The 22,314-nt window shown below is 42.1% G+C and overlaps 1 protein-coding gene across 1 annotated transcript in view; it reads left to right on the top strand.

Moving 5' to 3' along the window:
- The window catches only part of VWA3B (von Willebrand factor A domain containing 3B), a 210,169-nt gene that overhangs the window by 104,110 nt on the left and 83,745 nt on the right, over positions 1 to 22,314 (top strand). The window contains exons 12-15 of the mRNA XM_029231383.1: positions 4,515 to 4,653; positions 5,721 to 5,852; positions 10,841 to 10,939; positions 17,727 to 17,909. Coding sequence (XP_029087216.1) covers positions 4,515 to 4,653; positions 5,721 to 5,852; positions 10,841 to 10,939; positions 17,727 to 17,909 — 553 coding nt within the window. The remainder of the gene's footprint in view (positions 1 to 4,514; positions 4,654 to 5,720; positions 5,853 to 10,840; positions 10,940 to 17,726; positions 17,910 to 22,314) is intronic.

The raw sequence follows: 22,314 nt of genomic DNA, 5'->3' as shown, positions 1-22,314 counted from the left end.
CGTCAAGGTTGCCATCTGATGGTTTGCTGTTGGCCTCATTGTTAATAACCAAAGGGGATGTTTGGATGCAGATTCTGAGCTGCCTTGATGCCAGTGCAGACTCTGAAAAACAGCAAACAAAGATGTAGTTATCATGTTAATTGTGTATCACTGTAGGAGGCAAAGGAACACTTCTGTTAATGTCTTGCATTTTTTGTGGGCCTCAGGTGTATAGCAGACTGTATGACACCTGTCCTCTGTACTCTTGAAAATTACCTTTCAAGGCAACTGTTACAATGTTGTGAAACATTTATATGCAATGGAATAATATATATATACATATTAGAAATCTGCTAAAAATAACTTCATGTGATCCCTCTCAACCCTGCTGGGCCTTAAAATATGTTAATGCTCATAAGAGTCTAGTGTACTAGGCTGTGACCTCAACATCAGCTCCATGGGGTGACCTAACTCAACGCTTTCATCTCGCTGATGCCAAGGGAGGTGCTCTAGATGATGCTCTAGAATAGAAAGACCACGTCCATTTAGGTGCATGGGCCCTAAGGTCAGGCAGAGCTGGATTCTAACCCCAGTCTGCTATTTTCTGTGACCCTGGGCAGGTTAGTCAGTGTCTGTGTACATCAGCTTTCTCATTTATAAAGCAGGAATGATAATGCCATTTACAAATGTGTTCTGTGGATTAGATTAGATACTAAGTCTAATGAGTTTAGGCTAGTACCCAGCCTGTAGTAGTCACTTGCAATCAGAGCGTTTTCCCTCCTTCCATGTTTTCTGTTATAAACCACAAGCTGCAGACACCTGTCTCCCCCCATATATACTCTGCAGAGCCCCAGTTTCTCAAAACCCAGCTGATGATGGGTCACTCAGAAAAAGTAATCCTTGCTTCTGGAGTCTTCTGTACTTATGGTTTTGGGATTGACTCCCTTAGGAGACTAGTTTGGATTTCAAATCTGGGGAAAAGGAAGCTGCTTAGAAGACACCCCACCTGGCATCTCCTGGGTCTGTTTGTCCCTCTCCTCCCACCAGGTATCAAGGGTTGCTGGGAAGGTTTCTCTCCTCTTATATTTTCTGGAAGACTTCATGGAGAATTAGTATCATCTCCCCCTTAAATGTTCATGGAATTCACCATTGAAGCCATCTGGGCCTGGAGTTTTTCTTTGTGGGAAGGTTTTTTTTTTAATGCTGCATTCAATTTCTTTAAATATACATAGAGCTGATCATCTTTATTTTCTAAGTCTGACTGGAGGTTATCCGTTCTCTCAGTCTTTTCAAAGAACTGGCTTCTGGTTTCACTGCTGTTGTTGTTGTTGTTTTGTTTTGTTTCTCTGTAGGGTTTTCTCCTTTCTATGCCATTGATTTCTACTCTTATCTTTATTATTTCCTTCTTTCTCTTTACTCTGGGTTTGAGCTTTTTGAGATAGATACTTAGATTACTGATCTTGACCTCCCTTTCTAACATAAACATTTAATTTTATACATTTCCCTCTGAGTAGTGCTTTAGCTGTTTCTCACGAATTTTGATATGTTGTATTTCATTTCATTCATCTCAAAACATTTTCTAATTTCCCCTTTGATTTCTTCTTTGACCAAAGGGTTACTTCCCAAGTATTTGTGGATTTTTCCCTATAGCTTTTAATTTCACTGTGGACAGAGAAATACTGTATGATTTCAGTTCTTTGAAATCCGTTGAGATCTGTTTTGTGGCCCAGAATATGAAGAAAAAACCACTTTTGTTGGGTGGAGTATACTTTAAATATCTCAGCTCAAGTTGGTTGATAGTATTATTCAAATCTTCCATATTATTACTGATTTTCTGCTTAATTGTTCTATAAATTATTGAGAGAAGGGTGTTAGAATCTCCAACAATAGTTGTGTATTTGTCCAATTTTTCTTTCAGTTCTAAAATTTTTTCTTCATGTAATTGGAAGCTCGATTAGCCAATACATGTACATTTAGTGTTGTTAGGTCCTCTTGATGACTCAACTCCCTTATTGTTATGAAATGTCCCTTTTTATCTTTGGTAATATTCTTTGTTATGGAGTCTGCTTTGTCTAACATCAATGTAGCTACTCTGGCTTTCTTTTGTTATTTTCTGCAGGATTTTTCTTTTTTCTGTCCTTTTACCTTTACCTATATGTATCTTATATTGAAATAGGCTTCTTGTCAACAGAATATGTAAGGATATTATTTTTAATCCAATCTGACAATCTCTGCTTTTCATTGGAGTGTTAAGATCATTTATATTTAAGGTGATTATTGATTTAGTTGGATTTAAACCTAAGATCTTGCTGTTTGTTTTCTATTCATTCCACCTGTTCTTTGTTCCCTTTTTACTCTTATTCTGCCTACTTTGGTTTGAATATTTTTTACGATTCCATTTTATCCCCACTGTTGGCTTGTTAACTCTACCTCTTTGTTTTGTTTTGTTGTGGTGTGACTACTTTAGCATTTACAATATACATCTTTAATTTATCACAGTCTAGCTTCAAATAATAATATATTGCTTCACGTACATCATGAAAGTCTTCAGCTTCCATTCCCTTTCTGACTTGTCTATTGCTGTCCTACACACTTTACTTCCACATATCCTATCAACCCAAAATACATTATAAGCAATCAATTGTCTTGTAAACAGATTTAAAATGAGAATAAATGTATCTTGTATTGATTCACATATTTGTGATGTCTGTTGCTCTCTAGTCTGTTTGTATAGATCCTAGCACAGGTCTGTTGGTGATGCATTCTCTCAGCTGTTTTAGTCTGAAAGACTCTTGAATTTACTTTTAGTTTTGGAAGGTATTTTTGCTAAGTATAGAATTCTAGGTTTACGGTTTTATCTTTTAATACTTTAAAAATTGTTCCCCATTCTTTTTGGCTTGCATGATGAGCAGTCACCTATTATCCTATGTTGTCTCTGGTCCCTTTTAAGATTTTTTTCTTTATCACTAAATTTCAGCCATTATATTATGATGTGTCATGGTGTTTTTTCTTTCTATTGGATTCTTTGAGCTTCTTGGATCTGTGGGTGTATTGTTTTCATCAAACCTGGAAACATTTGATTGTATTTCTTCAAATATTTTTCTGTGCCCCTTTCCCCCTCCTTAGTGTCTAATTACACATGTGCTAGACTCCTTGATATTGTTCCATGGGTTGCTTATTCTGTTATATTTTTTTAACCTTTTTCTCTCAGTGTTTTATTTTGGATTGTTTACTATTACTGTGTCTTTCTTAAAATTCCCTGATCTTTTCTTCTGCTAGTGTCTACTTCACTGTTAATAGCATGCAGTGTATTTTTCATTTCAGTCATTGTATATCTCTAGACGTTTCCTCAGAGGATTCTTTTTGGATCTTCCGTTCCTCTCCTCATTCTGTTCCTACTTTACCTTCTTGAACGTATGGCAATAGCTGCGTAACATCCTTTTTTGCAAATTCTATCATCTGTGTCATTTTCAGGTACGTTTCTTTTGATCTTTTCTTCTGGTTATGGGTCATAGTTTCCTTCTCTGTGTGCCTGGTAATTTTCTACTGGATGCCAGATATTTTGAATCCTACATTGTTGGGTACTGGATTTTGATGCATTTTTTTATGTGTGCTGTGTGATGCAGTTGTTACTTGGAATGCAGTAAGTTACTCTGGGGCTTGCTTTTAAGTTATGTCAGCGTAGGTGCAGGGGAGCCTTTAGTTCAGGACTAATTTGGTCCTATTATTAAGGCAATACCCTTGTGAGGACTCTACTTGAGGCCACATGCATTACGGAGGCTTTTCCACTCTGGCTGATTGGAAGATGAACTATTTCCAGACTTGGGTGAGCTCTGAGGGGTTGGTCCATCTATTACTTTTTTGGTGATTTATTCCCTGGCTTCAGTAGTTTCTTCACGCACATGCCCTGATCATAACTTAGCCAAAGTCTCCAGGGCACCCTTCTGCAGATATCTGGAGCACATTCTCTCTCCCTTTCAATCTCTCTTTCCATCCCTCTCTGACGCTCTTTCTCTCCTATGCAGTGATCTCCTCTTCAGTGTTTTGCCCTGTAAAGCCTAATTGACTGGGCCTTGCTGAACTCTGAACTGTTTCAAGTATTTTTTTTGTCTGCCCCACCCTCTCCCCCAGGGCTTGCCTGCAACCATGAATTTAATCTACATCCTGTGATGGGATCCTGAGCCTGGACCACAGAAGCAGTCCTGCTTACACGACCACCTAGCGCTTGGTTATTACTGGGATCTGGGGTTGCTTGATTCTATCCATAAGCTTCACTGAAGCTTCAGGAATGTGCTGGCATTACTAGCTTGACTGCAGTCAGCAGGGTTAGAAGAATAAATGGTGTGAAGTCATAGCTAAAGGCCTCAAAAATACCAGATGACTGGAAGTAATTTTACTTTTGGCTTTGGAGCCCAGTATTGGATTTACTTTTCTGTCCTATTGATTTTCCTCTGTAGACGTATCATTAAGTTCTTAGGACGATGCTCTGAGTGCCACAGGCTCTAACCATTCCCTTTCAAATATTTCCTGCCTAGGATTCAATGGCTACAGGATGGGAGTCAAGTCCTTTTTGGAAAAGTGCCTAGCGATTGTGTCTACATTCTCATTGACACATCTCACTCAATGAAGGGGAAACTGGACTTGGTGAAGAACAAGATCATCCAGCTCATGCAGGTGAGATGGAGCTGTCGGGATCAGGCACCTGGGGGCCGAGTATCATGAGTGCATCTCCGCCAGTTAACACCTGTAGTGGTTGTCAGAGATGCACAGGCCAGGTGTGCACTCAAATCACAGAAAAGCCACTTCAGAAAAAGGCTCCCTTTTGCCAGTGAGAGCATCATCCCTTCTTTGCAAGCAGACCCTTCCTTCTGTGGGTCCTTCCTATAACACATACGGGTTGCTAAGGAAATTTCTATGTCCATTGCCCCAGGTTTTCTCTATCCTGGAACCTGTGGTGTGCACACGCCTCCACTGTCTTCCAGATACTCTTCAGCTCGGCATGCTTATTTTAATTACCAGTGCGTGTTAGGGATGCTGCATGCACTGGCCCCAGAACTAATGTGTGGGAGGAGCGTGGGCTGATGGTCAGGAGCTTCTGGTCCTTATTCCACCTGTGCTGCCTCTGAGTTGTACTACCCAAAGCAGGCTGCTAACGCTCCCTAACTCCTAGTTTCCACACATATAAACGGGTATCAGAGTACTGTCATGACTTGGTAGCATTGATGTGAGTATGAACCATAGGAAACAATTGCAGGGAGTGTTTGACAAATACAAAATAGAATTTTTAATTTGATGAACTTCTGCTGGAGGAACATGAGCTGATTGATGGAAGGCAAGTGAATAAAATAGCTTTACCAAAAAGATGTTGACCAAAAAGATGTTGACCAAAGCGATAACACTGTTTTGGATTCTTTTAAGCATTTAGTGTGCATATTCGGTATACCATTAATGTCAGTATTAAACACAGGATATAATATCGCGTTATATATATAAACTTATATGTGACATATATATATGTGTTTATACATATATACATTTGTAAATTTTTAATATCCAAACTGTGTGTAAATTTTATTTAAATGCCTTTTGAACTAGAAAACATTTTCTCTTTTGAATGTAATTTTTAGCTTCTAGAACTGAAAAGAGATATCAAACGATTAAAATGTATCAAACCCTGACCTGTCCTAATCTTTTCTCACACATAAGTGGTTTCATGGCTAAATAATAATTGTCTCTTACAGGAACAGCTGAAGTATAAAAGGAAATTCAATTTTGTGCAGTTTGATGCTCAAGCCGTTGCTTGGCGGGAAAAACTTGTTGAAATTGATGAGGATAATTTGAAAGGGGCCCAGGCCTGGGTTAGAGACATTAAGGTAAGAAGGAGCCTGGGTCCGGGAGAAGAAGGATAGAGATCAGGATAGAAATGCTTGAGAAATGCTTTGAACACCAAGGATAGCCACGGCTTCACATAGACGTTCATTTTACTTACAGAGGTCATGTTAAGTCAATCTTTTCTGTCAATATCTAACATTTAGATAAGCTTCTATTGACAGCACTTCTCTTGGCTCAAGTCTCAGCACTTTTATGAAAACAAATTTCAAAATATAATTTTTTTTTACTTAAACATTCATATTTGTTTCTTCTGACGCTTCATTCTTGCTTCAAATGATATATTACAGCTGCTTTTAACAGTGGACTTTGTTCAAAAGTAATGAACTTGTGGAAACATACAGTACAGTGTGAGTGGTAAGGGCTGAAAGCAAGGAGAGAGATAGGGCAGCAGGGTATCATAAGAAGGTGAAATACTTCCTTCAGGCCTGCATTTTACTTGGAGAACTTTAAAGCTGCTGCTCTTGGCATTTACACAGACTACTGGGGAGAATTTGCCTTTCCTCAAATTTTCTCTTGTCTTGAACTTAATTTTAAAAGTTCTTTTTCTAGAACCACATAGCATTCCAGATATTTAACATATACTAAAAGTGAGACCAGGAGTTATTCTTAGAGGTCTAATATGGATCGCAAGTATCCTTAGAATAGTTCAGTGCCTGAGTTTAGAGTCCTGGACTTGACAGGAAGCCACAAATGGGCATTAGTGACGCTCCCTGAATATTAACCAAGCAGAACTTGCACTGTCATTGGGATGTTCTGGAGTTCCCTTGGGATTTGTTTTTTAAAAATGGAAGAAGGGGGAATTTGGGGGCAGTACAGTGGTTAGGATTCGTGCTTTCACTGCCAAAGGCCCGGGTTCGATCCCTGGTTAGGGAACTAAGATCCCATAAGCTGCACAGCATGGCCAAATAAATAAATAAATAAAATTAAAATGGGAGGAGGAAATCTATAAGAAATATTAATGCCTGTAAAATTTTGTCCTAACTGGCTACCTTATGCTGGGAAAGGATATTAAATTCATAAACAATTTGTTAAATTGGTTCCTTGGGACATATGTTGTCTTCTTTTACAGTAGGAAGTATCTTAATTCAGAGCCCACTAATTTAGAGTTTGTGATAACAAGATATTATATATGTAATCTCATTGGGTAAAAACATAAGTGGGCTCTGCTTCGTGTAAAAATCACTGATGATAGTATCAGCCATCTACGCGGCTAAAAATATGTCAGATCATTTTTTTGTAAAGTGTGATTCTGGTCTCTTCAAAAGTCTTCATTGAAGAACCCTTGCTTGCTTGCTGAATGTGCAAAATTCATTTGCAAGAAGACCAGATTCCTCTATTATTCTTTGGACTGGTTTGGTCCAGGAATCAACCCAGTAAGTTCAGGACAACACTCAGACGTTCTGAGCCTGCTGTGTGCTGGTGTCACAGAGCAGTGGTCAGCTGGCATAGCCAGTCCTTGGGTCAGAGAATTTTAAAAATTTTAGTTATTATTATTATTTTTGGGGGGCACGCGGGCCTGTCACTGTTGTGGCCTCTCCCGTTGTGGAGCACAGGCTCCGGACACACAGGCTCAGCGGCCATGGCTCACGGGCCCAGCTGCTCCGCGGCATGTGGGATCTTCCCGGACTGGGGCACGAACACGTGTCCCCTGCATCGGCAGGTGGACTCTCAACCACTGCGCCACCAGGGAAGCCCAGTTATTGTTATTTTTAAGTTCTAAAAATTCCATTTGCTTCTCCTTCATGTCTTTTTTTCTTCTCTGATGAGACCTTCTTTTTCTTTGCTGATGCATTTTAGTTTTCATTTGTTTCAAGATTGTTGATAATTGCTAGCTGAAGTATTTTTTTCATGGCTAATGTAAAATTTTTGTCGAATAATTCTAACATATTTGTCTTCTTGCTGTTGGTATCTATTATCGTTTTCATTTCAGGTTGAGAGCTTCCTGCTTCTTGGTACTATGGACTGATTATCAGTTGAATCCTAGACGTTTTTGTTTCATGTTATGAGACTGGATATTCTTCTAGCCTTCTGTTTAGTTGGCTCTGTCTCACACTGCTCTGTCAGGGGGATGGGTGGGCCCTGCCTCATACTTCCAGGTGCAGGTTGAAGTTCAGGTTCCCCACTCGAACTCTGTTGACACCTGATGGGGAGGAGTACCTTGTTACTGCTGGGCGGGAGTGGACATCACTGAGCAGGGAGGACGTGGTACAGTTGGTGGGGATGAAAGTCCCAGCTCACTACTTGGCTTCCTTGTATACCACTCTGGCAGAAGTGTTAGGTGATTTATTTTATTTATCCTACTTGGTGTTATCTGACCTTCTTGTGTCCATGGGGTTATGTCTGTCATTGTTTTTGGAAAATTCTCAGCCATTATTTTTTTTTTCAAATATTTCTTCTGTCCTGTTTTTCCTCTTCTCCTGTGTTTCCAATTAAGCATATATGAGACCATTTGATACTGTTCCACAGCTCTTTGGTGCTCTTTTCTGTTTTGATTTGCTGTTTTTTCTCTTTGTATTTTGATTTGGGTAATTCCTATTCCTCTATCTTCACGTTCACTACTTCTTTCCTTGGCTGTTTTGAACCTATAGTCATTCCTCTGTATCTATAGGGTCCTCATTCATGGATTCAACCAACCCCAGATGGAAATTTTTTTTTAATTCCAGAAAGTTCCAAAAAACAAAACTTGAATTAGCTGCACACTGGCAACTATTTACATAGCATTTGAACTGTATTAGGTATTATACATAATCTAGAGACGATTTAAAGTGTACGCGAGGTTGGGGCTTCCCTGGTGGTGCAGTGGTTAAGAATCCTCCTGCCAATGCAGGGGACACGGGTTCGAGCCCTGGTCCAGAAAGATCCCACATGCCGCGGAGCAACGAAGCCCGTGCGCCACAACTACTGAGCCTGCGCGCCTAGAGCCTGTGCTCCGCAACAAGAGAAGCCACCGCAATGAGAAGCCTGCGCACCAAAACGAAGAGCAGCCCCCGCTCGCCGCAACTAGAGAAAGCCCGCGTGCAGCAACAAAGACCCAATGCAGCCAAAAATAAATAAATAAATTTATTTAAAAAATAAATAAAGTATATGTGAGGATGTGCATAGGTTATATGCAAATACGACGCCATTTTATGTAAGGGACTTGAGCATCTGCAGATTTTGGTGTCTGTCGGGGGAGAGGGTCCTGGACCAACCCCTGTGGATACCAAGGAACAGCTGTACTCTGAACTCTTTGAAAGACCTCTTCACCGTCCTACTGAGTTTTTTACTGTTAGCATTTTTATTCTATTATTTCTTAAGGTTCCATCTCTGCTGAAATTACCCACCTGGTCTTGAATGTTGTTCACCTTTGCCATTATCACAGTTATTTTAGATTTTCTGTCCGATGGTTTCAGCATCTGTGTCATGTCTGTGTCTGTTTCCGATGAGTACTTTTGTCTCTCGGGAGTATGTTGTTTGCTCTTCTGTTTATGTGCTTATTTTCTGTTAAAAGCTGGACATCACGTGCAGTATATAGAGACTGAGATAAATATTTTTCATGCCTGGAAATGGGCATGCCTTCCTTTGTGGGGTGGGTTAAAATTACTCTAATTAGGAGTTGGGCTGGCTTTGAGGTTTGTTTGCACCACATCCCTCAAATTCTTGTAGCGACACTTTGTTTTAGGGTAGGGGATGACGTGCCAGAGGGTTGTCTGATTTATCTTTGGCTTTTGATTTTTCCTTCCACACTGGGCCTCAGAGAGAGCGTTTCTCTTGAAAGTTATTTGTTAGTTGATGTTTCTAGGGGAGTGATGGGGGTGGGTGCTCTCTGAATAAGCCTCAGTCTTAATCAGGCATGGTGTCCAGGAGTCTCAGGGGTGTGGCCTTCTCAGTGTCTCTGAGCCCAGCACATAGCCCTGCTCCTTCCGCAGGTGTAGAGAGTTTGTTGTTTCCTCTTTCCTTCCCCCAGCCTTCCTGGGTTTTGACCAGTGCCCTACGGTGAGCGTGTTCATTGTTGCCCCCCCACCCCATATACATACACAGATTAAGGCTTTTGTTCTGATGGGGAGAGTGAGGAGAGGGTCTCTATGGAGATTCCTGTGTTTCTCTCCCCCAGTTCTGCACCGTGAAGGAGACTTTCTCTAGACTCTCCCAATCTATTCTGTGAGCACCCTGTGGGGTTTGTGGCAAAACAGCCTTCAAGAGAGCGCCGATGCCCCCATATCTGGGGCCTCTTGCCAACATACACCTGGGAGCCTCCGCTGATTCACCAGTCACCCCAGCCCAACTCTTCTTCTAGTGTCTGGCTGCATCCTGTCCCAGAAACCCAGGGCTGGCCTCTTGCCTGACTCTCCCCAGATTTGGGGCCACTTGGTTGCCCTGTGACCTGAGCCCTCTCATGGGCATAACAAAAGTCATGTACTTGCTGTTTTTCTGGCTGTTTCTCATTCTGAGTTTTGGAGTGACAACTTGGCCAGTTCTGTACCTCCCTGGGCAGAAACTGCAGGTGTTTTACAACTTTACAGTTTCCTGTACCTCTGGATTGCTCATGACACCACACTCATGTTTGCTGAATACTGGGTGTCATGAATCAATCCTGGTTGGAAACTAACATGGTCCCCGCCTGGGGGGAATTCAGGCTGCATGTTTAAGCCGTGCTGACAGCTGAATGAACAGTAACTGAGTTAGTGCCTGCCACAGAAACACACAAAGATAAAATTGAATTAAGAGCTCTGTCATCAGGACAGGAAATCCATCGTCCTGGCTTCTAGCTATCCTGGAACTGTCTGCATAGATGCTTTTATGACATATTCAGGGATTTGTCTTCTTGGAATTCCTGGATTTAAATTATGATCTCAATCTAATTTAATTGTATCTTTTATTTCACAAGTACTTCTCTTTTTGGAAGCAGAGAGTAAATAACACTTGTTTGTGAGATCTTTTTTGAGATTCAAGTATGTACTTGCTATGTCTCTCTCTCTCTTTTCTGTAGATTGGAAGTTCCACAAACACCTTGAGCGCACTGCAAATTGCTTTTGCTGATAAAGAAACACAAGTAATCTACCTTTTGACAGATGGGAGACCTGACCAGGTACTTATCAAAGTTGGGAACAAAGAGGGACTCACTAATCCCCTGAAAGTGAATGCTGTGAGTGGGTTTGAGGGACCTTTTCCACTGCCACTAAAAAGCTGTTGAGAGATACTTACTTGGCTTAGGGACGCACAACTGAGGTAAAAACACACACACTGAGAAATTCCTTTGTCTACTACAACAGTGAGGAGAATGTAAGTGACAGTGAGTGTTGTTTGGTTAATTTGATGCACACCCATAGACCTGGAGACCAACCCCATGAAAGGAGATGTATGCCTTCCATGGAAGACTGGTTTATATTTTATTATAAACTAAGAGTGAGGAGATTCTTTTTGATTTTTTTCCTTTGGGGACACTGAATCTAAAACATGTCACTGCACAGTGTCCTTGGTTTTATCCCTAATTTTAACTTAGTAATCATTTAAACAAAAGCATGCCTTTCTGGTGAAATGTTCTTTGTTTAGCCTGACTGGAAAATATTTGAAAAGTTTTAGCGGCGTCTGTTCATCTTCTTTTGAGCTTTGTGAATGAAAGACTAATGCTCTGGGCATTAAATAAATATACGGATGTGCATGCCAGTACAATGTAAATTAACCGCTAAAGTGAATTAGTATCGACTTGTTTCCTTCATTGTGAAGTGTCTGCATGTGAAGACTGCTAGGCAAATATTGTAAAATACCCGGTGTCAAACGGTCCAGGGCTTAAACACTAAAGCAACTGGATTTTACTACAGTGTTAGATTTATGGCCACGAAGTTGTATAAAGTGAAATTTTATTTGGAATGATTTTCCTATCAACTTCACTGCACTTTCTATTCAGAGGCAATTTATTGTGCCTTGTTTATGCTCCTTGTGTGGCGGCTGCACGTTTGAGGCTACAGAGATGAATAATATCCTGCCCTAGGGGAGCTTACACATCGGAGGATGTGCTAGCATATACAGTTAATTCTGCTGATATAGAGGGAGTGGAGTTGCCTGTGCTACGGGCTGTACGGGAGCACAGTGATGAATTCTGCTGTACACGATGGAGAGAAGGCCAGGCAAGGTTCCACCAAGGAGGGTGCATTTCAGCTGTGTCTGGAAGGAGGGGAAGAAATTTCCTAAACGGGGGAGATGACTGGTATCCTGGGCAGAAGGAACAGAGGTGTGAAAATATGTGGGCTGCTCGAGGGAACATCCCGAGAGCAATGAATGGAAAAGTGTCAGGGCCGAGTCTCGGAGGTTTGGTTGGGGGAGATTGTGAAGGTCCTTGGATGTCACACAGAAAGGATGGGCTTTACCTCAGTAGGGACTCTCAGAGGAGCAGATGGTCCCATCCGCCAGTGTGTTAGAGCTATGCTTCTAATGCACAGGTGGATGGGAGAGCCAGAGAAAGACTAGATCTTGGGCTGGTGAGGTCCCACCTCAGGGAGGAGCAACAGAAATGCGGAGGAGGGGACCCTCCAGAGATGAGATCATAGAAGTAGCATCAAAGGACTTGGTGGCCAGTTTGGGGGCAAGAGGTGGGGGGCTGGGTGAGGAACAAGGGAGAAGGGGGTCAAGATGACTGATTTCTGGTTTCTAGTAATTGTTATTAACTGATTGAAATCTAAAGAAGGAGAGACCTGGGGGTTTCTGGTGGAGGAAGCTGAGTTCGAGCACCTGGAGTTCACGGCTGTCCAAAAGCCCCTAGAAGGATGGGGCTGGCATTTGGGGGAAGAAGTAGGCTGCAGGTTCTGACTTGCAAGTCATCTGGACAGGGGATCTTTTTCTTGTTAATAAATCCTAACTGATTTTATTGTAATTTAGAAAATATAAGTAAGCATATAATCATAAGGAAGAATAAGGTGTAAATTGTTCATAATTCAATTTTCTGCTCTTTCTCATCTAATATATGCGTTTTTCCAAGTCATGAGAAATTCTTCAGAAACATCATTCTCAATGAGTGCATCATATTAAATGACATAGATTTAATAAAACTACCTTAAAAATTGACTTGATTTAATTTTTGAATAGTAATACATTCACATGGTACAAATGACAGAGGTGCGAAAGGATAGAATGTAGAGAAAATCCTCCCTCCCACCTCCTTTCACCAGCTATGAGGCAGGTGATATGTCTGTTACCAGTATATTACCAGTTTCTTGCCTCTTCTTTGAGAGATAGTTTGCTCTGCAGACAGATGTTTGTTTATGTATATTTCCTTTTAAAATACATAAATGGTAGCATATTACACGCACAACTCTGCGACTGTATTAATAAAACGATATACCTTGGAGATTGCTTAATATCATTGCATGAAGAGCTTCCTCATTTTTTCTATAGCTGCCTGCTATTCCATCACACAGCTGCTTAGTCATGTCCCCCGGTGATGAGTGTTTAGGTTATTTCAATCTTCCTGTTATATACAGGGTTGCAAAAGTAACTGTGCACATATATCATTTTGCACATGTATATCTGTAGCATAAGTTCTGAGAAGTGAACTCAATTAAAAGGTATGTGTTTTGATAGATACGCCAAATAGCCCTTGAAGAAGATTTACCAAGTACCACTGTGCCAGCAGCGTGCTGAGAAGGATTCTCGGTCTACAGTCCATCATAGACTTATGAGGGTCTGGAATCTCCCCAAATTATATAAAAAATGCACTCGTACATTTCTCTGGGGAGAAGATCAGTAGCTTGCCCCCAAATTCCCAGAGGGTCTGTGGTCCACTTAACGATGAGGCACTAGGGAAATGAACGAGCTGGAATCAGAAATATGCAAGTTACTGAAAAAGTGATTTATAAACTCTTATTCAGGCATTTCATATTTGTATCTACCTTTTCCTCACAAACAATCTACTTATTTTGCATTATTCCTCAGACTCTCTCAAAAAAACAAATGGATATTTGATATTCATGTTCTATGTAGAGGACATTAAGATGTACCACTCAATCTCGATTTGGTTTTGAATTTTCACTGACTGTAGGACCTGAATATGTAAGACCAATGTCATTATTCCCAGTACTCCGCAGAATTTTCTACTTGGAAGAACGCACAGAGATGCTGTTCAGGATTCAATTCCATGAACATCAGTGTGCTGCTTGTTTATTAAATGTCCAGGGCAGAATTATATAGAAGACAAGTCTTTTAATTAATCAAGTTCAGAGGGTTCTTCCTGAGCCTGGGATTGCTAGGTGTCCTTTGGTGGGCATCTGTAGGTGCAGATGGACACTGCAGGGCCTCTGTCAGGAGCAGCCCAGCACATCTTTGGCTGTGGTTATTTTGGGACTTCTTTGAAGTTAGGGGCTCACCCTCGCAAGAATGGACGTGAGAAAGGTATCTGCACCGTTCTAAACAAAAACAGATGGATAATAAAGCCCCACGTAGGGTATGCGAGGGATGGGAGCAGGGGAAGGCACAGGGTGAGCCCCTCTGCACAAACAAACCTCCTTCAAGCTGTTGGGAGAACCGTCCCTGCCTTTCTTGACACCCCAAGTTGACTTTTGTGGTGAAAGGAACATCTGGCTGCACACCTGTTTAGGCTCGGGGACGAGGGTACTGGGGGAGAGTGTCTCAGGTGTGCTGCTTGGCCCCATCTTAGGGACTGACGGGACCTCTGAGGGGAATAGACTAAGGAGTCCTGGGCTGAGAAAGGCTTCCTCGGTGTCCTAACAGACATGGCCCCCGCATGGCACAGCCCCGCGAGCTGAGCTACTATAGTAAGTGGCTGGGGAGAGTCAGGGTGACTCAGGCTGTGGTGGTGAAAGGCTTACTTCAACATACTGAGTCTTCTTTTAAGCTGTGAGGACACCCACCAGCGAAAAGGATCCTTGGGGGCTGCAGGGTTGGGGCGGGAGGACAAGCGTGGCTCTCTTCTGTTGCAGGGATGGAGCTCCTTCTGCAATCAAGGTGCAGCCCCGCCTTCCGCCCAACTCTCCACCGCCACACTGGGCACTAGAACCTCGTGCCGGTTTAGCAAACACTACCTGGGGCTGTGTGCTGGTGGAGGGCTCACAGCGATACACATAAGAGACTTGCTCATGCTCTCTTGAGCTGTCAGGACTGATGGAAATAAACAGCTTTAGAGCCAGAGACCTGGGTTAGAGCTCATCCCCAGCACTGCCCATCTGAATGACCTTGGGCAAGTGCCCCCGATGTGAATTTCCTCATCCGTGACTTAGAGCTAATGCTCCCTCCTCCCAGGGTTGCTATGAGTGAATGAGGTGATATTCTCGTGAATGCATTACATGGAGATTATATACATATATGTATATATATATATATATATTTTTTTTTTTGCCACCTGGCTTGTGGAATCTTAGTTCCTCCACCAGGGATTGAATCTATGCCCCCTGCAGTGGAAGCACGGAGTCTTAACCACTGGACCACCAGGGAAGTCCCTAAACACTGGGGTTTTTTTTGGGGGGGGGTTGTTTTTGTTTTTGTTTTGGCATTCCACGGATATTTACTGAGCACCTTTTATGTGCCAGGTACTGCTATCAGTCTGGGATACAGTGAGGAGCAAGATAGACAACATGCCTGCCTTCAGTGAAGCTTCTGTTTTATGGTGAGATAGGCAAGGAGCAAATGACCATATGAAATAATGTCAGGTAGCGTATGGAAGATGAAAACGCTGCCCACAGTCCCTGGCACCCACACCGCTGGCACTAAATCAACGTTAGTTTCTTTCCCTTCCCAAATATCTCAGCTGTAAGTCAATATAGGAGTAATTTCTAGCTAAAACCCTATCTATCAAATTAACAGAATTTAGGTCTAGCATCTCCAGTCTGGTATATGGGGCTGAGGGGCAGTGGCCAGGAGTCCTGTAAGAAATGAGGATAATGATAGTACCATCCATGGTGGGTTGTGGGGGGGATGCAGGGAGAGAGCACAAGCAGAGCCCTTAGTGCCCAGCACATGGTAAGTCCTCAAAACGGAAGCTAGGTTGAAGGAAGAGCAGGCAGCAGAGAGGGCTTTGCTCTGTCCTTGAAGTTGACAAGAGGGATGGGATCAGCCCTCAGCTAGGTTAGGTTGCTGTTTGGTTAGGAACCAGCCAATGGGCAGAGGGGAGGGGAGAGAAGAGAGGAGAGGTGTGGGTGGGCTTATAGGCAGGGACAGGTTCAAGGCTGGTCAGATCCAGAGACTGAAGCCATGTGTAAGTGGTGGCTGGAATGAGACCAGTCTCTGGGGGACCACTCAACTGGCCATCTCCCAGTGGTGAGTCCAGAGGCCTCCCTCATCCCCCTGCCTCCCCAGGGCTCATAGCAAACGTATAGGAAGGGTTAACAGTCAAAGGATAGGAACTGAGGGTGGAGAGTGGGAACTGGCCACTCTCCAGTTGGAGCCAGCAATTTGGGTCCATCAAAGAGGGACTGAGAAACACAAAGGCAGTGGAAGCAAGACAATCAGAGGCACTTCTGAGGGTGCTCAGCTGGGTGTGGTGGTGCTGGTAGAGAGGTGGCAGGGCAGTTCATCAGTCATCTTTCCTGAGAGTCGTGTAATGTTTACGGAGAGTCAGTCCTTAGCAAGAGATGGTCTTTATTGCAAACGGCGGGGAAACACATAGTCTGACATTGCCTCTAGTAGTAAAAACTCTTGAATCTAGTCTTACCAACTTAAGAGGTTGATGACCCTAGGAAACTTAATTCTTCTGAGCCTCAGTTTCTCCATCTTTAAGTGGAGTCCATATCCGTACCTACTGTGCCAATTAGGGTTTCATGTTACTGGGAGGAAAAGCAGAAGAGCAGACCAATGATGGCTGAAACAATGGAGAGATTTATATCCCTATGGCTGCGAAGCCCAGCGGAAGGAAGTCTAGGTTATACAGCTATTCAAGGACGTCTCCAAGAAATAGGCTTCCTTTAATCTTTATGCTTCACTGTCTTTGTGCGTGACGTCCATCCTCATGGTCACAAAAGAGCTGCTCCACTTCTAGGCAGAGTGTCCACTTTCCAGGGGGCAGGGATGAAAAGGGGAGGATATTAGCTTTTTTTGTTAAGTCTTTGTCTTTGTTATTGGCAAAAAAAAGTCTCTCCCTTGAGACTTCTGCTTATATCTCAGTGGACAGACCTGGCCACACCTAGCTGCAAAAAAAGTGTCAGAAGATGAGTGTGTATGTGTTGTGTTTGTTTGTTTTTAACTAAGTATGTTGCTACCATGAAAAGAAAACCAGGGCTCTGACAGTAAAAAAAAAAAAAGGAGAGGTAGGCAACTAGCAGTCTTTCCAAAACTCTCTCACAAGATGGTTGTGAGGATTAACTGGGATATTATTGTCCGCAACAGAGTACCCAGCACATGGAAGGGCCCTAAATCAATGTCTCTTTTTTCACTCTGTGGGAGACACATTGACCATGGTCTAGAAATTACTTTTTGGGAGTAGGTGCTTTGGAAGCCACATGGACATCTGGTGGCCTCACTCTGCAGAATCCCAATAGCCAAGGTGTATTACCCATGACCCTAATACTTTAAGTGCTCAGAAGTATAGCCCAGCATTTTAAAAGCATGGACTTTAGGCTTAGGTCCACTGAAATTGAGTAGTTTGGTTAGTCAAATATTTCTCCTAGATTTTTTCCCACCAAACTGTGAGCCCTCAGAGGGCAAGAGCTGAGTCATTGGTCTTCATGCTCTCACTATCTGGCAGTGTTTGCTTTGTTTATTGAATTGAATTTACACCTTTCCAAGAAGTCATTCTCCGCTGTATACAGGATTACTATTTGAGAATTTCACTATCTAGAGCAAATATTAGGGATTTTCACATCTTTTTTTTTTTTCTGTCTCTTCCTCTCTCTTTCCATCTCCCCTTTTCCCCTCAAAATGTATCATTTCAGCCACCTAAAATGGTTATAGAGCAGGCCAGACGTTTTCAGAAAGTTCCTATTTACACCATCTCCTTCTGTTACAATGATGAGATTGCAAGTGGATTTTTGAAAGAGCTTGCTTCTTTGACTGGAGGAGAGTTCCATTCTTACAGTTTTGGTTACAAGGATCCCTGTCCTCCAGAGGCTGTTCAGGTAAGAGCTTAATGGGCTGAGAAGAGAGTGTTCACTTATTTCAGCACTAATGGCTGGAGGCCCATGGATGAGACTTTAATTGGGAAAACAGCAACTACAAGGACACCTAAGTGGAGGAAATGAATCACTTAACAGTGAGTGTACTACAAAATGTGGTCTAAGGACCACCTGAGCTAAGGCACCTGTGACAATGCAGATTCCTGGGTCCTACTTCAGAGCTACTAAATCAGGCTCTAGGCATAGAGGCCTAGGAATCTTAATATATTTTGTTTTTTTCTATGCTTTTTATTATGGAAAGTTTCAAACAAACACAAGAGTAGAAGAGTATATGGACCATGTACCTATCAGTCAAATTTAACAATTATCAACATTTTGCCAAACTTCAGGAATCTGTATTTTTAACAAGCATCCTGGGGGTCCATACATAAAGTTTGTTAACCACTGCCTGTTTACAGACATTTGTGGGAAACTTTCAAAAAATTCAGATGTTAGGTAGTTGTCTTCTGACTTCTCAGGCTATATAACCACGTGACACCTGATAAAGCAATCCATTCTAATGCACTAATGGGAGAAAGTAAATAAAATTCTATGCTCCAGTCTTGGCCTGAAGATATGCATTTCAAGAATGCCCTTGTATGGGCTTCCCTGGTGGCACAGTGGTTAAGAATCTGCCTGCCAATGCAGGAGACATGGGTTCGAGCCCTGGTTCAGGAAGATCCCAGATGCCACGGAGCAACTAAGCCTGTGCGCCACAACTACTGAGCCTGTGTTCTAAAGCCTGTGAGCCACAACTACTGAGCCCGCACGCCTACAGCCCATGCTCCGCAACAAGAGAAGCCACCGTAATGAGAAGCCCACGCACCGCAACAAAAGAGTAGTCCCCGCTTGTCACAACTAGAGAAAGCCCGCGCGCAGCAACAAAGACCCAACACAGCCAAATTAAATAAATAAATAAATAAATAAATAATCCTTTAAAAAAAAAAAAGAATGCCCTTCTAGATAGAGAATGTGGTTTTTGTCCTACTGTCTGCTCTAAGGAGTGACAAACCAGAGTACTGATCAATGCTTACATGTGAGGAAACTACCAGAGTCTGGGGAATGAATCATCCAAAGGAATTGGAGGGAACAGTACTCTGAGCTCACACAAGGCAGAGAATACTGACTACTTCCATCATTCGTACTGGAAAACCTCATAATCTTATGGGCATTGGATAGAATTTAAAGAATGATCTTCTCTTAGCAGTGGGAACAACCAAGCACTGCTCCAGTTCTGTCTAGAAAATTTTAAATGCAAGACCTGAAAGGATCAGTCCATTTCCAAGGAACTTAACTGCATCTCTGAACAAACTCCAAGAATAATTATAGGAAAGCAAAAATACCCACCACTCAACAAAGTAAAATCGACAGTTTCTGACATCCAATCAAATAGTACCAGGTATGCAAAGAAGCAGGAAAATACAGGTCCATAATGAGGAGAAAAAACAAACAGAAAAAGTGAAACATGTAAAACTGACTCAGATGTTAGTATTAGAGCATGAAAACAGTTACTGTAACTGTATTTGATATGTTCAAAACGTTAGGGAGCGACATGGAAGATACAAGTAAGTCACAAATCAAGCTTTTGGAGATAAAAAAGTACCATGTATGAGATTAAAAAAATACATGTAAATAGGATGAACAGCAGATCAGACATTGCAGAACAAAAGATTAGTAAACTGCAAGATAGCAATAGAAATATCCAAAATGTAACATAGAAAAGAAAGAGAATTAAAACCAAAAAAAAAGAAAAATAGAAAACAAGGCATCAGTGAGCTGTGGAAAAATTCAAGTAGCTTAAACATATATGAAGCAGTAGTGACCAGAAATTTTACAAGTTGGATTGAAACTGTAAATCCACAGATCCAAGAAACTCAATGAATCGCAAGCACAATAAACATGAAGAAGACTACACCAAGTTACATCAGAATCAAATTTCTCAAAAACAGTGACAAAGAGAAAATTTTAAAGAAGGTGAATTAGGTACAGAGGAAAAAAGATAAGAATGACAGCAGATTTCTCATTAGAAACAATGCAAGTTAAAAGAGAGTGACGTGACATTTTTAAAGTACTGAAAGAAAAACATCTGTCAGTGTAGAATCTATACACAGAATGTATTTCAAAAAGCAAAGTTAATAAAGATATACAAAAACTGAAATAAGTCATCACCGATAAACTTGCAGTACAAGAAATGTTAAAGAGAGTACTATATGTAGAAGGGAATCATACCAGATAGAAATACAGACCTACACCAAGGAATGAAGAGCAAAGGAAATGGTAACTGCATGGGTAAATATGTAAGTTTTTTTACCTTGTTATTTAAATCTAATTATAAATAACTGGAGGGATTTCCAGTTCCAGCAATAATGGAGTAGCCCCATTCCTCCTAGGTCCTCTGTCTTACAGCTTAAAAGCCCTGGACATAAAACAACAAACAAGCGAAGGAAGACTCTGAAAAGTAGAAAGAAGGAGGTAGAATGCCTTGGGGACCTCAGAACCTAAGGAATGACATGGCATGAGTTCTGTGGGTTTTGTTATTGTCTTCCATATACCCCAGATGTGGCACTGCCAAAGCCTCCAACCTGGAATCCCTAACAGGCACAGACCCAAAAAATGACCCAAGAACAACCTATTTCCCCTAGCTTAACCAAAGACCTTTTTGGCAATACCTGCCCTACTCCAGCCATACACCAAGGGGATGACTACATCCCCTTCCCCGGGATTTCAGTGGAGCTGAACAGGGAGATGATCTTCCATTACCACTCACCTGCTCCATGGAAGGAAGTGATGGTGCTCTGATATCCCTGTCAGGTGGTATCAGTATATCTGCCCAGAGAGCGAATATTCCAGCCCCAACATGGTGGAAGCCAGTGGCAATGCTTCTCTGCTGGGGTAGTGTGAGTGGGGCTGAATGGAAAGTTGATTCTCCAAACCCCACCAGGCAGAAGCAGATGTGCTGCAAATCCTGCACTAGGGTAGTATCAGAGGATTGAGAGGGAAGCTGATCATCCATCCCGCCCCACTCCAGTAGAAGTAAGCAGTGCCCTCATTCCCTAAGCAGGGTATTGTCCAAGGTGTCCAGTGGCAAGCTGAACCACTGTCCCACCAGGCAGTACTGAGACTTAACAAGGCACTGTGAGATCAGGAGCATCACTGCTATTCTTCACCACAGCCTTCATGGCAGAGGGATCAGCAAGGAGCTAAGCTTCCACAAACACCCAGCATCAATGAAAATGAAAAAGTAAGTGTGGGCTGGGGATAGGTGACACTCCACTTTCCCCCATCCTTTGTGTCAGTGAGGCTTGGTGGGAAGCTGCCTCCACAACACCCACCAGCATAAGCTAGATGAGGTAGTGTGAAATAGGACTAACCCCACAGTGCTCCTCCCCCAGTGGAGAGCTGAGCCTCTACCTCTATCCAGCATCAACAAGGTCAAAGGAGGTGTGCTATATGGGGCTACTCAGTGCTCTGTTAACCCCTACCCTTAGGAGCTCTGACTGTGAACAAAGTGGAGATAACTGTCCCACGAAAAGAGAGCTGAACTCCTGACTCTGGCCGCTGTGACAGTTCGCCTTGATGAAAACAGCTGAAAAAAAAAAAAATCACCAGATACACAGGTATGCCCAAATGAAAATGAACTTTAACTATAAAAGTTCCCAAATATATAAAACATGTACCAGAAAAACAGGTTTACTGGAGTAAGTGAGAGGACTAGCCAAAGGGACACAGCCACAAGTGGCCCCCTCTGGGAAGCCTCTTTATCCCCATGGTCCTGAGACTCCACCTCTGTACAGAGACGCCAGAGTGGGAGGGAAAAATAGGTAGGAGGGACCCAGCCCAAGCAAGTGGTCCACTCCAGGAGAATCCTTTATCAGTGGGTCAAAGAAAAGTTCTCAATTTGCTTAGAACTGAATGAAAACAAAAATGCACATCAAACTATGTGGAACGCAGCTAAAACAGTGTTGGGAGTGAAATTTATAGCACTAAATGCTTATGTTGGAAACGAAAACATATTGAATCAACAATCTGCATTCTCACCCCAAGAAACTAGAACAAGAAGAGCAAAATAAACCCAAAGCAATCAGAAGGAAGGAAACAATGAAGATAAGAGCATAAAATCAGTGAAATTGAAAATAGTAAAACAGTAGAGAAAATCAATGAGACAAAAAGCTGTTCCTTTGAAAAAAAGTTCTCTCAAGAATTTGATAAAACCTCTCAGAAGGCTGACAAAGACAAAAGATTAGACACAAAGCACTTATATCAGGAATGAAATAGGGGACATCACAGTAGATCTCACAGTCATTAAAAGATAATAAAAGGAATACAACAACTTTGCATTCATAAATTTGACAACTTAGAAAAAAAATGG

The sequence above is a fragment of the Monodon monoceros genome, unplaced genomic scaffold (assembly GCF_005190385.1).
Source record: "Monodon monoceros isolate NGI ecotype Baffin Bay Population unplaced genomic scaffold, NGI_Narwhal_1 Super_Scaffold_19, whole genome shotgun sequence".
NCBI lineage: Eukaryota > Metazoa > Chordata > Mammalia > Artiodactyla > Monodontidae > Monodon > Monodon monoceros.
This window is presented reverse-complemented; position numbering and strand designations above follow the sequence as displayed.